The following is a 13,003-nucleotide window of genomic DNA, read 5'->3' as shown; positions in this document are numbered from 1 at the left end:
CCCCAAATGCTGGGATTACAGGCGTGAGCAACTGTGCCCCCAGTTTTTTTTTTTTTTTTTTTTTTTTTTTTTGAGATGGAATTTTGCTTTGTTGCCAGGCTGGAGTGCAGTGGCGTGATCTCGGCTCACTGCAACCTCTGCCTCCCAGATTCGAGCAATTCTCCTGCCTCAGCTTCCTAAGTAGCTGAGATTACTGGCATGTGCCACCATGCCTGGCTAATTTTTGTATTCTTAGTAGAGACAGGGTTTCACCATCTTGGCCAGGCTGGTCTTGAACTCCTGACCTCAGGTGATCCGCCTGCCTCGGCCTCCCAAAGTGCTGGGATTACAGTCATGAGCCACCACACCTGACCCAGGGTTTTGCTCTTGTTGCCCAGGCTGGAGTGCAATGGCGCAATCTCTGCTCACTGCAACCTCCGCCTCCCAGGTTTAAGCAATTCTCCTGCCTCAGCCTTCCTAGTAGCTGGAATTACAGGCATGCGCCACCATGCCTGGCTAATTTTGTATTTTTAGTAGAGACAGGGTTTCACCATGTTAGTCAGGCCAGTCTTGAACTCCTGAGCTGAGGTAATCCACCCACCTTGGCCTCCAAAGGTGTTGGGGTTACAGGCGTGAGCCACCACGCCTGGCCCAAATCTTACATGGTTCTTGAGGGAGCCTAGAATTCAGAATTCTCTAAAATGAATGTGAACAAAAGATGGCTTTTCCTGTGCTTAGGGTCCATGAATGTATAGAAGGGGCCAAGAGTAATGTATCTTGTATACTGACATTTAGCCACTTTTTATTTTTTATTTTGAGACAGAGTCTTGCTCTTGTCACCCAGGCTGGAGTGCAATGGCACTATCAGCTCACTGCAGCCTCTGCCTCCCAGGTTCAAGCGATTCTCCTGCCTCAGCCTCCTGAGTAGCTGGGATTACAGGTGCCCACCACTATGCCTGGCTGTTCTTTGTATTTTTAGTAGAGACGGGGTTTTGCCACGTTGGCCAGGCTGGTCTTGATCTCCTGACCTTGTGATCCGCCCACCTTGGCTTCCCAAAGTGCTGGCATTACAGGCATGAGCCACAGCTTCCGGATCCACTTTTTCTTACAACAGCAGAATGTAGGGGGGAGCCAAGGGACTTTTTTCTTCCTTGAAGACTTGAAGATGTTTTTAAGATTTATTTTTATTTTTTTGTTTGTTTGTTTTTTTGAAACGGAGTCTTGTTCTGTCACCCAGCCTGGACTGCAGTGGCACTATTTCGGCTCTCTGCAAGCTCCGCCTCCTGGGTTCCTGCCAGTCTCCTGCCTCAGACTCCCAAGTAGCTGGTACTACAGGCACCCACCTCGCCTGGCTACTTTTTTTGTATTTTTAATAGAGACGGGGTTTCACTGTGTTAGCCAGGATGGTCTCGATCTCCTGACCTCGTCATCCGCCTGCCTCGGCCTCCCAAAGTGCTGGGATTAGAGGCGTGAGCCACCGCACCCAGCCTAGATGTTTTTAAGATTAATTCTTAATTTAGATCTCTGGCACTATAGAAGGTAGGGATTCCTAGTGTTATCAGGAGAAAATTTTGATAGATTCTTTTACTTGTTGCTGAAAAATTTCTTGATTCAAATCAAGTTATTCCACTAGTAGATCTCCACAATTTCCTTAGTATCAGTAGATCTGATCTGTTTTGTTTGTCTGAGATTTTTTTCTTCATTATTTACAGTGAATCTTCCTCTACAATTTCATCTAACCAGAGTCAGGAGTCTGGTTATCAGAGCGGCCCAATTCAGTCAACAACCTATACCTCCCAAAATAATGCTCAGGGCCCTCTTTATGAACAGAGATCCACACAGACTCGGCGGTACCCCAGCTCCATCTCTTCATCACCCCAAAAGGACCTGACTCAGGCAAAGGTAGTGGCTTCATGAACCCCTGGGAATTGGTTAGGAGAATAGTGAGCAAAAATTCCTTAAATATTAGTGTTTTACTTTTCAGCAAATGGTGCAAAGAAACTTTGGAAGTAGTGATTGAGAATATGAAAAAGGCACACATCTGTGATTAGTGAATTAAAAGTTCTTATCAGCAAACCTGAAGACTGATGAGTCAGGAAACCATTCTCTTGTACAAAAAATTCATTGTCACTAGTAGAATCAGTCTCAAGTGCCTGTCCTGTCTTCTGGGAAGATGTGATTGCCAGATTTCTGGGTGCATGTCAGTAGACCTTACCTTGCTATGTCCTGGCATGGTGAGGGAGACAGCATATGCCAGAGGTGATGTTGAGTGACTGTCAGATGCTGCCAGTGGAATAGGTGGTATGACTGAACTGTTGTACTCATCCTTCCCCAAAAATCACTGAATGTGGACTTTGGACCTTTCCTCTATCTGTTTTAGGTTTGGGGTGTCTTCAGCAATTTGTAGGGTTTCCTTCCTTTGCTTTTGGTCACACAGTGTTGGTATATCTCAGTTCTGTTGTTTAATTTTTGTTACTATTTTGGTTTTTTGGATAGTCTGCATTGTATTAATATTAATCCTTTTGGTTAATTTACAGAATTTCTCCTAAAGATTTGTTGACCAAAATAAAGCTGAATCAGTGCTAACTTGCCTCATTCACATGCGTTTGTCTGTTTCTTGCTCTTCTGTTTTTTTTTTTTTTTACCAGAATGGCTTCAGTTCTGTGCAGGCCACGCAGTTACAGACCACACAATCTGTTGAAGGTGAGTGTTCTTCAGGCTTTTCCCCTCTTACGTTTCTGGTTTTCTATCTTAAAATGGTGATAATCCATTAGTTCCCTTCATTGGACAAATGAGACCTATGCTGTGTAATTCTCAGCATTAAAGAAAAAAGATTCTACGTAATACAGTCCACTGTTAACTCATCCTCTTGTCTTTGGAGCAGCCTTGGACTGTAGTCACCTCTTATAGACATTCCCTTTTTTCTGATAAGTGGACTTCCTTCTTTCTATGTTTCTAGGTGCTACAGGCTCTGCAGTGAAATCTGATTCACCTTCCACTTCTAGCATCCCCCCTCTCAATGAAACGGTATCTGCAGCTTCCTTACTGACGACAACCAATCAGCATTCATCCTCCTTGGGTGGCTTGAGCCACAGTGAGGAGATTCCAAATACTACCACCACGCAACACAGCAGGTGATTTGGGGTGAGGATGGAGGTTGGGGTTGGTGAATAGCAGTAACAGAGCTCTCTGGTTCTTTCTTATTCCCTTGACCTGGCAGAGACCACATTAGCCCTGCTTTTGTGGTAAGTGGGTGACCTGAGAACTGTGGGAAGTGAAGACAGAGGAGGCTTGTTTTAATTTTCCCCTTTCAACATCCACTTTTGCTTTAGCTGCTGACTAGCCCTGGCTGGGCATTGTGCTTAACATATATATGATCTCAGACCTCCTTGGTGTCTCATATTATCTCTTATTTCCTTGTTATGTTCTTGGCTGAAGCTCTAGGTCAGGTAACTATAGCACTATGGCTGATGGCAACCTCTTTTATTCTGACAGCACGTTATCAACGCAGCAGAATACCCTTTCATCATCAACATCTTCTGGGCGCACTTCGACATCCACTCTTTTGGTAAGTGTGATGCAGAGAAGGATGTGTGGTTTTCTTACACTTAGAACTCTCCAACCCTGAGATTGTCCCAAGAGAGAATTATTGAAAATTTCTTCATGAGTCGGCAGAATAATTGATTTGAGGTTGCAGGAAAACGAGTAAAGGGATGTTAGGAAGCCAAGAGAGGCAGAACAGTCCCTAAACATTGAGCTCTGGGCCATTCCTAAAAGCCCTGAAAGTGACTTTCTGACTTTTTTCCCCTACTGAATATGTAGTTGGGCTTTGTATGCTTTAATAAATTCTGGAAGAACATACCTTTCTAACTGGTAGAGCTGTTCTCTTTTCTTGGTCTTGGGTATGCCAAACATGAGTTCTGAAAAGAATCAGTGCAAGGCTGGACATTTTTGTGAAGGTAGATGCCAGGTGAGAGCTTTTGGTCCAAGAGTCAATTTTGTTGTTTCGATTTGTAACAACTATTAATAGAATTAAGCTGAGCCTGTAAAGGGAAGGACCCATTTTGGACAGAAGTGTCAGATTTGCCAGAAGCCTGGGAGATATGAGGGCTAAGGCTCCTTTAGGAGTCTCTGTTCAAATACACAGTTTCAGGTTTAAAGTCAGAATTGTGGCCAGGTGCAGTGGCTCACCTCTGTAATCCCAACACTTTGGGAGGCCGAGGCAGGAGGATTGCTTGAGCCCAGGAGTTTGAGACCAACCTGAGCAATACAGTGAGAACTCATCCCCACACAAATTTTTTGAAGGTTGGCCAAGCATGGTGGTACACTCATAGAGTCCTAGCTACTCGGGTGGCTGAAGTGGGAGGATTGAGCTCAGGAAGCCAAGGTTGCAGTGAGCCAATATTGCACCACTGCACCCCAGCCTGGGCAACAGATGGGACCCTGTCTCAAAAAAAAAAGTAAAATCAGAATTTTTGCTTTCTCCTAGTCCACAAACTGGTCTCAACTAGTAAAGAAAAGTTGGGGAGAGAAAGCTGTGATGTATTTTTTACATCTCAACTCTCTCTGTTCCTTTATGAACCAATGTTAGTCTCTGGCGAATCTGTCTCCATTTGCGTTACTGTCTTTCTGAACAGGATGATGATGTGCAGTGAGTGTGTTACCATTCTTGCCAGATGAGTCTTGAGGAATATGTAGCTGGAGATTATTTCTTTTTTTTTTTTTTTTTTTTTTTTTTTTTGAGACGGAGTCTCGCTCTGTCGCCCAGGCTGGAGTGCAGTGGCCGGATCTCAGCTCACTGCAAGCGCCGCCTCCCGGGTTTACACCATTCTCCTGCCTCAGCCTCCCGAGTAGCTGGGACTACAGGGGCCCGTCACCTTGCCCAGCTAGTTTTTTGTATTTTTCAGTAGAGACGGGGTTTCACCGGGTTAGCCAGGATGGTCTCGATCTCCTGACCTCGTGATCCACCCGTCTCGGCCTCCCAAAGTGCTGGGATTACAGGCTTGAGCCACCACGCCCGGCAGCTGGAGATTATTTCTAACTACTTTAGCAGAGTGTACTTTGGTACCTTGCCTACTTGGTCCTCTTTAATTAGGAAGTTGACATAATAATATATTCAGCAGGAGGGATTGTCTTATCTTATTTTTCCTGACCTATGACGCTGATCTCTTTTCTTCTTTTCTCTTCCACTGCTCCCCCTTTTGAAGCACACAAGTGTGGAGAGTGAGGCGAATCTCCATTCTTCCTCCAGCACTTTTTCCACCACATCCAGCACAGTCTCTGCACCTCCCCCAGTGGTCAGTGTCTCCTCCAGTCTCAATAGTGGCAGTAGCCTGGGCCTCAGCCTAGGCAGCAACTCCACTGTCACAGCCTCGACTCGAAGCTCAGTTGCTACGACTTCAGGTAGCCTTGCATAATCAGATGGCATTCCTCTGGGATGGAAGAGGTAAGTAATTGTGTGACAGGATAAAAATGTAATTTCTCTTTTAGGAAAAGCTCCTCCCAACCTCCCTCCTGGGGTCCCGCCGTTGTTGCCTAATCCGTATATTATGGCTCCAGGGCTGTTACATGCCTACCCGGTAAGTGGGACTAAAGGATCTTCTTCAAAAGGTGAGGATGCTGTGGCTGCTCTTTTTATAGCTCTGGCTTCAGATGGACCCCTGTGAATACCAAAACTTGCACATACTCAAGCCCTGCAGTTGGCTCTGTGGAATCCATGTATATGGGTTTTGCATTCTGTAAATGTGACTGTATTTTTGATCTGTGTGTCTGGTTGGAAAAGATTCACGTATAAACAGCATGCAGTTCAAACCTGTGTTAAGGGTCAACTGTAATTAAAATATAAAATAAATGAGGAATTGCCACATGTAATCAAACTGGTTTTTAATCTTTGCAGTTTTGGAAAAAGTACTAATGGACTAAACTGAGGCCAACCCATCTATTGTGTTTCTGCTCTGGTTTATGGTGCACACATGTATGCATGTGTGTGTGCACAATATGTATGTATATGTGTGATGAGAGTATCTGCCCTGTTTGAAACACAACTTCTGGGCCTCAGAAGCCAAAGGCCAGAATGTTCATCTAGAATCCTTTTTAGTGTCTTAGATAATTATGACTATTATTTTATTTTTTGAGACAGATCTTGCTCTTTTACCCAGGCTAGAGTGCAGTGAAACAATCATAGCTAGCTCACTGCAGTCTTGAACTCTGGGCTCAAGCAATCCTCTCACCTCAGACTCCCCAAGTAGCTAAGACTGCAGGTGTGCATCCCCATGCCTGGCTAAGTTTGAAAAATTTCTTTTAGAGACAGGGTCTTCGTATGTTGCCTAGGCTGGTCTCAAAATCCCAGGCTCAGGTGGTCGTCCTGCCTCAGCCTCTCAAAGAACTGGGGTTATATATGGGCCTGAGCCACTACTCCTGGCCCTAAGAATTATTTTCTCTGATTTGATTAAATCCGTAACTTTTGAGTGTGTTTGCTGGTCTGGCCTGGTTAGAGGAAAGTTTCCTGACTCAATCTGGGACTTTGAGAATAAGTGGGTGACTGATAGTAGTAGTAGCTTGTTGCCCTAGTGTATCTTCTTGACCCTCAAGTATTTGGTAGCTATTAAGATGAAGGGTATATGAAAAAGTTTTAAAAGATACCTGTTCCTGCCCTCAGAGACAAAGTCTAGATAAATATCATACTGCTGACACATCCAAATAATACAGTTACACATTTTTAATGTGTAGTCACTACCTTAAAACCCTGAAATTGGAGAAAAGTAAAATATTCTTTGTGGAGGAGATTTTTAAGCCAGATTTTGAAGAGTATAAGAGACAGAGACTTGTAGAATAGAGAGTAAAACTGGTTGTTCCTGTATATTTTGTGTCTACTCTATTGGTATCAAGAAGCCAGCCTACTAGAATCAGTAGTATTTAGCTCAAGGAAAGCTTCAAGACCTTTCATGAATCATTTGATCTCTTTGTACTTTACTGCCTTTTCCTTAAATAAAATTGAAGGAAATAATCCGTGTCCTGTTCTAATCCAGAATGAGGATGAATATTCTGTTGAATTAGCTTGTCTCTTGGCTCCTTAGTTTGCTAACATCATGACCAGTTCCTGTTATTGCTATATATCTGTATCTTTCAGCCACAAGTATATGGTTATGATGACTTGCAGATGCTTCAGACAAGATTTCCATTGGTGAGTATGTGGGATAGAGCGTTGGAAAATAAAGTAGTCTTAAAATTAGGGTTGGGAGAATTACCTCAGTCACAGACATAGCTCTTTCCCATCCCAGCCCTCCATACACTCTGATTGAAGGCATAGTAGAATATAGGGATTTGGGGGAGGGTTTCCAACAGAAGATAACTTTTTTTTTTTTTTTTTAAAGACAGAGTCTTACTCTGTCTCTCAAGCTGGAGAGCAGTGGCGTCATCTTGGCTCATTGCAACCTCTGCCACCTGGGTCAAAGCCTCAGCCTCCCGAGTAGCTGGGATTAAAGGGGCCCGCCACCACCCCTGGCTAATTTTTTGTTTGTATTTTTAGTAGAGATGGGGTTTCGCCATCTTTGCCAGGCTGGTCTTGAATTCCTGACCTTGTGATCCACCTGCCTCTGCCTCCCTAAGTGCTGAGCTTACAGGCGTGAGCTGCCGCACCCAGCCGTTTTTCTTCTTTTTTTAAATCAGAGTTGTGGCATCTTAGTAAATGCCATTTAACCTAATCTATAGCCTAGTAAAGTAATCTGGAGCACTCAGGGTGCTTTTTGTTTGTCCCAGTCACTTTAAATTACAGAATGATCTGTTTTCTCAGTAGAATAAGCTTGGTATAAACTGATAGGGATGACATCTAAAGTGCTGAAAATATTGGTCCTCATGGACTTTGACATATTCTCAAGTGGGCATACCTGTAGACCTTGCCTGACTGTGCTCATGGCCAGGCAAGGGGGACAGTGTATGCAAGAGTAATGTGGAGTTTGTGCTAACTCTAGCCAGCTTAATTAGTGACTGGATAAATTGCACAACTCTCACATTCTTCTGTTCTTTCCTCTGTGGAAATAATACTCATGCTGGGGAATGAGTGACATTGAATGTCTGCTCTTTTTTTCCCTCTTTTCTAGGATTACTACAGCATCCCATTTCCCACACCCACTACTCCGCTGACTGGGAGGGATGGTAGCCTGGCCAGCAACCCTTATTCTGGTAGGATTGGGATGGGACTAAATAAATAAAAAGGGAGATAGTGTTGGGATTGATGGCAGAAACCTGATTGGTAGCAAGAAGGAATGTGATAAATCAGGATTGGTAGATTCAAAATCCTGCTAAAGTTGGGCATGTCGTGGCTTTTCCTATTCATCCCACTTTCTGTTGTCTCCCTGTGATTTCTACATGATATCTTAGCCAGGCATGGTAGCACACACCTGTAGTCTCAGCTACTTGGGAGGCCAAGGTGGGAGAATTGCTTGAGCCCAGGAGTTCAAGACCAGCCTGGGCAACATAGCAAGACCCCATCTCCAAAAAAGTGATATATTGACTTAGTTTCAAGCCATTTGCTAGCTTTTTCCAGGAAGTACAGTGGTCGATGTGGTCTTCTTTGCTCATCTCTGCCCCTTTATGCTACTCACAGTGGCAATCTCACTGCCTTGCTAGGTCTGGGGCCTTCTTCTTTTACTTGACCTATCATTGTCCTCATTGACTTACCATTTTCCCTGATCCATCATTGTCTTTCAAGTCCAACATGGGGTATTCCCCATGGAGGAGAAGAGGGGAGGGAAGAAGGGAGAAGATGAAAGAGAACACAAGTGGGCAGAGAAATTGTGCAGGTGCCTTATTCCAGGAGCCTGTCCCTGCCATAGCATCGCACAGTTATTCAACACTAGTCCTTGGCTTACAGCAACTGTGCTCAGTATATGCTGAGCAACACTAATTGGAGCCACTCAGAAATGTAATTCAAGGAATTGAACTTTAATAGTCTTTGAATAGGATCTCCTGGAATCATGTGAAACCAGAAGAGGTAATTCTGCATTGGTATTGGGGTGAAAGAGGCAGGTACATTTAGCCTCTCCTGTCACAGGTGACCTCACAAAGTTCGGCCGTGGGGATGCCTCCTCCCCAGCCCCGGCCACAACCTTGGCCCAACCCCAACAGAACCAGACGCAGACGCACCATACCACGCAGCAGACATTCCTGAACCCGGCGCTGCCTCCTGGCTACAGTTACACCAGCCTGCCATACTATACAGGGGTCCCGGGCCTCCCCAGCACCTTCCAGTATGGGCCTGCTGTGTTCCCTGTGAGTACCTGGCTTTGGTCACTCCTTGTGGTGAAGGATCCTAGCCCTGGACACTATTCTAGCTGCTTTTAAGGATCAATGACTTCAATAATGGATGAGGAGGAACAGTTTCCACTTCTGGCCTGTTTTTGGCCTGGTGCAGGGTGATGGGGGAATGGGGCTGGAATTGGTGGAATTAGGATAGGGATTGCCTAGTCTTAGAATTTGCCAAAGGGAGAATATGATACCATACAGCTTTGCTTCACTCAGATTCATTCATTCCCTGCTGCCATTGTCCCTTTTTCTTCCTCCAAACTACCAATTCTTGACTTCATTAGTAGATTCTAGAACGGTTGGTAAGGAGCTAATTTCACTAAGCAAGCTGTGGTCAACCTGCATCAGGATGGGTAGCCATCTGAATGTCCAGTACCTGGAGCAGGACAAGTGGGACAGATGGTATTCTGCTGCCACGTCACTGCAAGTCTGGCCTTTTTGCTCTTTAGGTGGCTCCTACCTCTTCCAAGCAGCATGGTGTGAATGTCAGTGTGAATGCATCGGCCACCCCTTTCCAACAGCCGAGTGGATATGGGTCTCATGGATACAACACTGGTAAGCTGACCTTGTCCCTGGCTCGGTGGTATCTGTGGGGTGTTATTAGATAAATTTCAGGGAGGAAGACTTGGTGCTTAAGAAAATGGGGTTGGTGAGGGTGTACTACTGCCCCAGGTATGATTGTTAATACTTGGCTGACTTGGGTATCTGTGGGAGCAGCACCAGCAGAGGAGCTTGATACTAGGACATGTGTCCACTCTTTGTGACAGGAATGCCCAAGAGTATGTGTTGGCTTTTAGAATATGTTGGTTGGCCAAAAGTGTGGGTGGAAGTAGGGCAAGGAGCCCCAAGATTTTGCTGAAATGTCAGTGGAGGCAAGTGTTGATAATATGTATGGCACTGATAATACAAAAGGGGGTATATTCACTGAGTAGTAGCATTAAGTGGGTTCATAGCTAGCAGACTACGATAAGTTTGGCTTAAATCACTTTGTAGCACTACTTTTATGTGTCCTTTTTTATTCCCTAGCTAGAAGACCTAAACCATGGAGGAAAAGGAGTAGGCGTGACTATTACTCAATAAAGTGGGAACTGTACTGGGAGAGTTGGGCCTTTAGGTTCCTTCATTTGTATGGCTGGTCTCTTTGCAAAGTCCGTTTACATATGTGATGGCAGGAGGGAATTGTAGGAATCCTCTGGATGGGTACTTACCTAAAAGATACTCAGCCTCTCCCTTGCTTCCATACCTGACATCTGTGCTCTACTTTTGGAGGACAGGGAGCGAGAAGAAATCTTTGAATAATATAATTGTACTTTTTCAGCGACTTGTAGATGAATAGGGGAGGAGCAGGTTTCTGTGATTGCTTAGGATTGGGGATGGGGGTTGTCCTTCAAAGCTGTCAGCTCAGTTACAGTTTCATGGTGATTTGGATAGAGCAGCATGTGTTCTTCACCCTTATGTGGGCTCTGGGTGGGTCAGTTGCCCACAGTTTTCTATAATTGGGAACAGCACAGAAGGCAGTAAGGACTAGGAACTGATAGCCAGGTGGAGCTTTGAACTGTGCTTTATGAGTTAGAGTGGGTCATCAGTTAAATCCTGAGAAGCTCCATTGAGATTTAATACATAGACTCCTTGTGGCCACCCCTCTTATTGAGCAAGGTCCACCCTGAATCTTGGTGGGGAGGATTATAAGCTTTTTGACTTGGAGTGGTGGCCCCGTTCTGAGGACATTAGGTTGAAGTCTTAGTTGGACCAGGTTCACAAATTTTAAGAGGTAGGTGATTGATAATATAAGAGAATTGGCATACCTGATTCTAGAAATCCCAGCGTCTTGCCTCCCTTCAGAATTCAGAAACGTATTATATCAGCCCTTGAGAACCCCCAGTTCCCAACCCCACAAAGGGCTTTTGTCATTCCATTCATTTATTTTTATGTATTTGATTCCTTTTAGGAAGAAAATATCCACCCCCTTACAAGCATTTCTGGACGGCTGAGAGCTAATTTGGCCCAAGGCTGGGGGCTATGTTTTGTGTGTGTGTATAAATTTGCACTGAAGTCTTGTTTCAGAAACCAGACCACTGAGGAGAGCCTGCTGAGCTGAGGCCATGGCCTGCGTGGCTTGGGGAAATGAGTTGGTGGATACCTTCTGGGCTTTTGAACTTGCCCCTCCCCCATTTCCCTCTCCCCCATGTGTCTGACCCTGTCTTACCCATTTCAAGTTCAAGCGGTGCAGCACCTTCGAAGCATCAATGCACACACCCGCTGTTGCTTTTGATTTCTGGAAGGCATGTAGTTTCAACTTGTAACAAAAATATTTGTAGTCTTCAATAAACTGTGGTATTTCTTTAGCTAACTCTGGCGTTCTTTCCGTGCATGTCTTTCTGGACACTAGGAACCAATGCTGTGCTATGAATGAAGGGTGGAGGGTGGCCTTTTTAATCAAACCCCAGCATAGCCAAAGAACTATTAATTTTTCAGTATGGTGGTTTTATGAAGGTGGGGGGAGGGGAAATAGCCTCAGTTTCCTGCCTGTTGATTGGTTGGTACAGGAAACTTTGTAAAAATCCCCAATTCTCCATGTTTATGTTGCTTCATTTTTCCATTTAGATCTTTCATTTGCCTCTTACATAAGCAGTGGGGGAAAGGACAAAAAAGTTTGGAGTGTCATGTCATGGTGAAAGGCAAAAGAGAGAGTGTTCAGAGCTGTTAGGGAAGTATCTTCCAAGGCTTAATTCCCACATCTATCTGGTTCCTAAAGGCCAAGTGGTTAAGATCTGATAAAGTCATTAGTGATCAGCTAGTTGATGACTCAGGCTCTGTGGAGACTATACTATCCTGGAACATTGTTCTTAGTCCCTTGATGGCTTTTCCGAAATCTTGGATTATCAGTTTTGCATTTGCGGGTATAAGCTAAGGATGTGTGGGAGCGGTTTGGTCAGACATCTTGACTGTGGAAATTCTAATTCCCTCCCAGTCCAGCTAGCATACAACATTAGCCCTTTGTTTATACAGTTAATGTGGACAGTGAGATCACCACCCTGGGTTAATTAGAAACCAAAGTATTCAGCTTTCCTTGTGTTTGTTCCCAGCCCTTTGAAGTAATTTTGTTCTGTGGAGTGTGACCACGTTTCCCAGGGGCTGCCATGGTGGGAGAGAGAGATTCCTGTTTCTCTGCCCTGCTGCCCACGTGATACTGGTATTGTCACTGTTTGGGGATAAGTAGGGGGTGTTGATGTTGGAAGGAAAGCAAGAGAACTCTGTAGTCTGAAGATCTTTCTAATAACTGGTAAGGGGTAGTGAAATCAGTACCCATTATTTTCTAGGTCTCTAATATCATTGAGATTATTATGGCTACTACAGAGTATTATGGTTCCTGCATTCCCAGTCCCTTCAACCTCATATCCAAGATAAGGCCTCTGGACTAGAAGTTGTTTTTAGCCTAAACTCTGGAAAGAATGAGATCAGGTAGGGGCACACTGGAGCTGAATTCCTCCCTACCACCCAGCTTGAGCATCCAGTTAGTCATTTCTGCCATTCCTAGATATAGGCAGCCTAGCTTCACTGCAGAGAGTGACCAAATATGCTATTTTTTTTTTTTTTTTGCCTTTGCAATAAATTGTCTCTTTTGGTTTGACTTAAAAATGTTCTACTTATATCCTGTTTATTCCACCTTTACTCTCAACTCTTCCACACAAACTATTAGCTTAAGCCTTTTCCATAACTG

The 13,003-nt window shown here is 44.5% G+C and overlaps 1 protein-coding gene and 1 non-coding gene across 31 annotated transcripts in view; both read left to right on the top strand.

The window, feature by feature from the left end:
• UBAP2L (ubiquitin associated protein 2 like) overlaps positions 1-13,003 on the top strand; it is a 56,761-nt gene that overhangs the window by 37,143 nt on the left and 6,615 nt on the right. For 26 of the 30 annotated variants that reach the window (XM_037997896.2, XM_037997894.2, XM_037997897.2 and 23 more), the window contains exons 15-24: positions 1,692-1,881; positions 2,628-2,682; positions 2,939-3,113; positions 3,475-3,547; positions 5,187-5,382; positions 5,470-5,558; positions 7,109-7,162; positions 8,079-8,160; positions 9,032-9,249; positions 9,732-9,837. In XM_037997896.2, the coding sequence (XP_037853824.1) occupies positions 1,692-1,881; positions 2,628-2,682; positions 2,939-3,113; positions 3,475-3,547; positions 5,187-5,382; positions 5,470-5,558; positions 7,109-7,162; positions 8,079-8,160; positions 9,032-9,249; positions 9,732-9,837 (1,238 nt within the window). Of the gene's footprint in view, positions 1-1,691; positions 1,882-2,627; positions 2,683-2,938; positions 3,114-3,474; positions 3,548-5,186; positions 5,383-5,469; positions 5,559-7,108; positions 7,163-8,078; positions 8,161-9,031; positions 9,250-9,731; positions 9,838-11,230; positions 11,633-13,003 lie in introns of those variants that run through there. The other 4 variants (XM_037997902.2, XM_037997903.2, XM_037997901.2 and 1 more) reach the window with 1 other exon arrangement.
• On the top strand, positions 7,858-7,993 carry LOC119624622 (small nucleolar RNA SNORA58). Its single transcript, XR_005240778.1, has one exon. It is a non-coding gene; the product is annotated as a small nucleolar RNA SNORA58 (small nucleolar RNA).

Source organism: Chlorocebus sabaeus, chromosome 20 (genome assembly GCF_047675955.1).
Source record: "Chlorocebus sabaeus isolate Y175 chromosome 20, mChlSab1.0.hap1, whole genome shotgun sequence".
NCBI classification, from domain to species: Eukaryota; Metazoa; Chordata; class Mammalia; order Primates; family Cercopithecidae; genus Chlorocebus; species Chlorocebus sabaeus.
The sequence above is the reverse complement of the archived record's forward strand: the minus strand, read 5'-3'. Positions and strand labels throughout refer to the sequence as shown.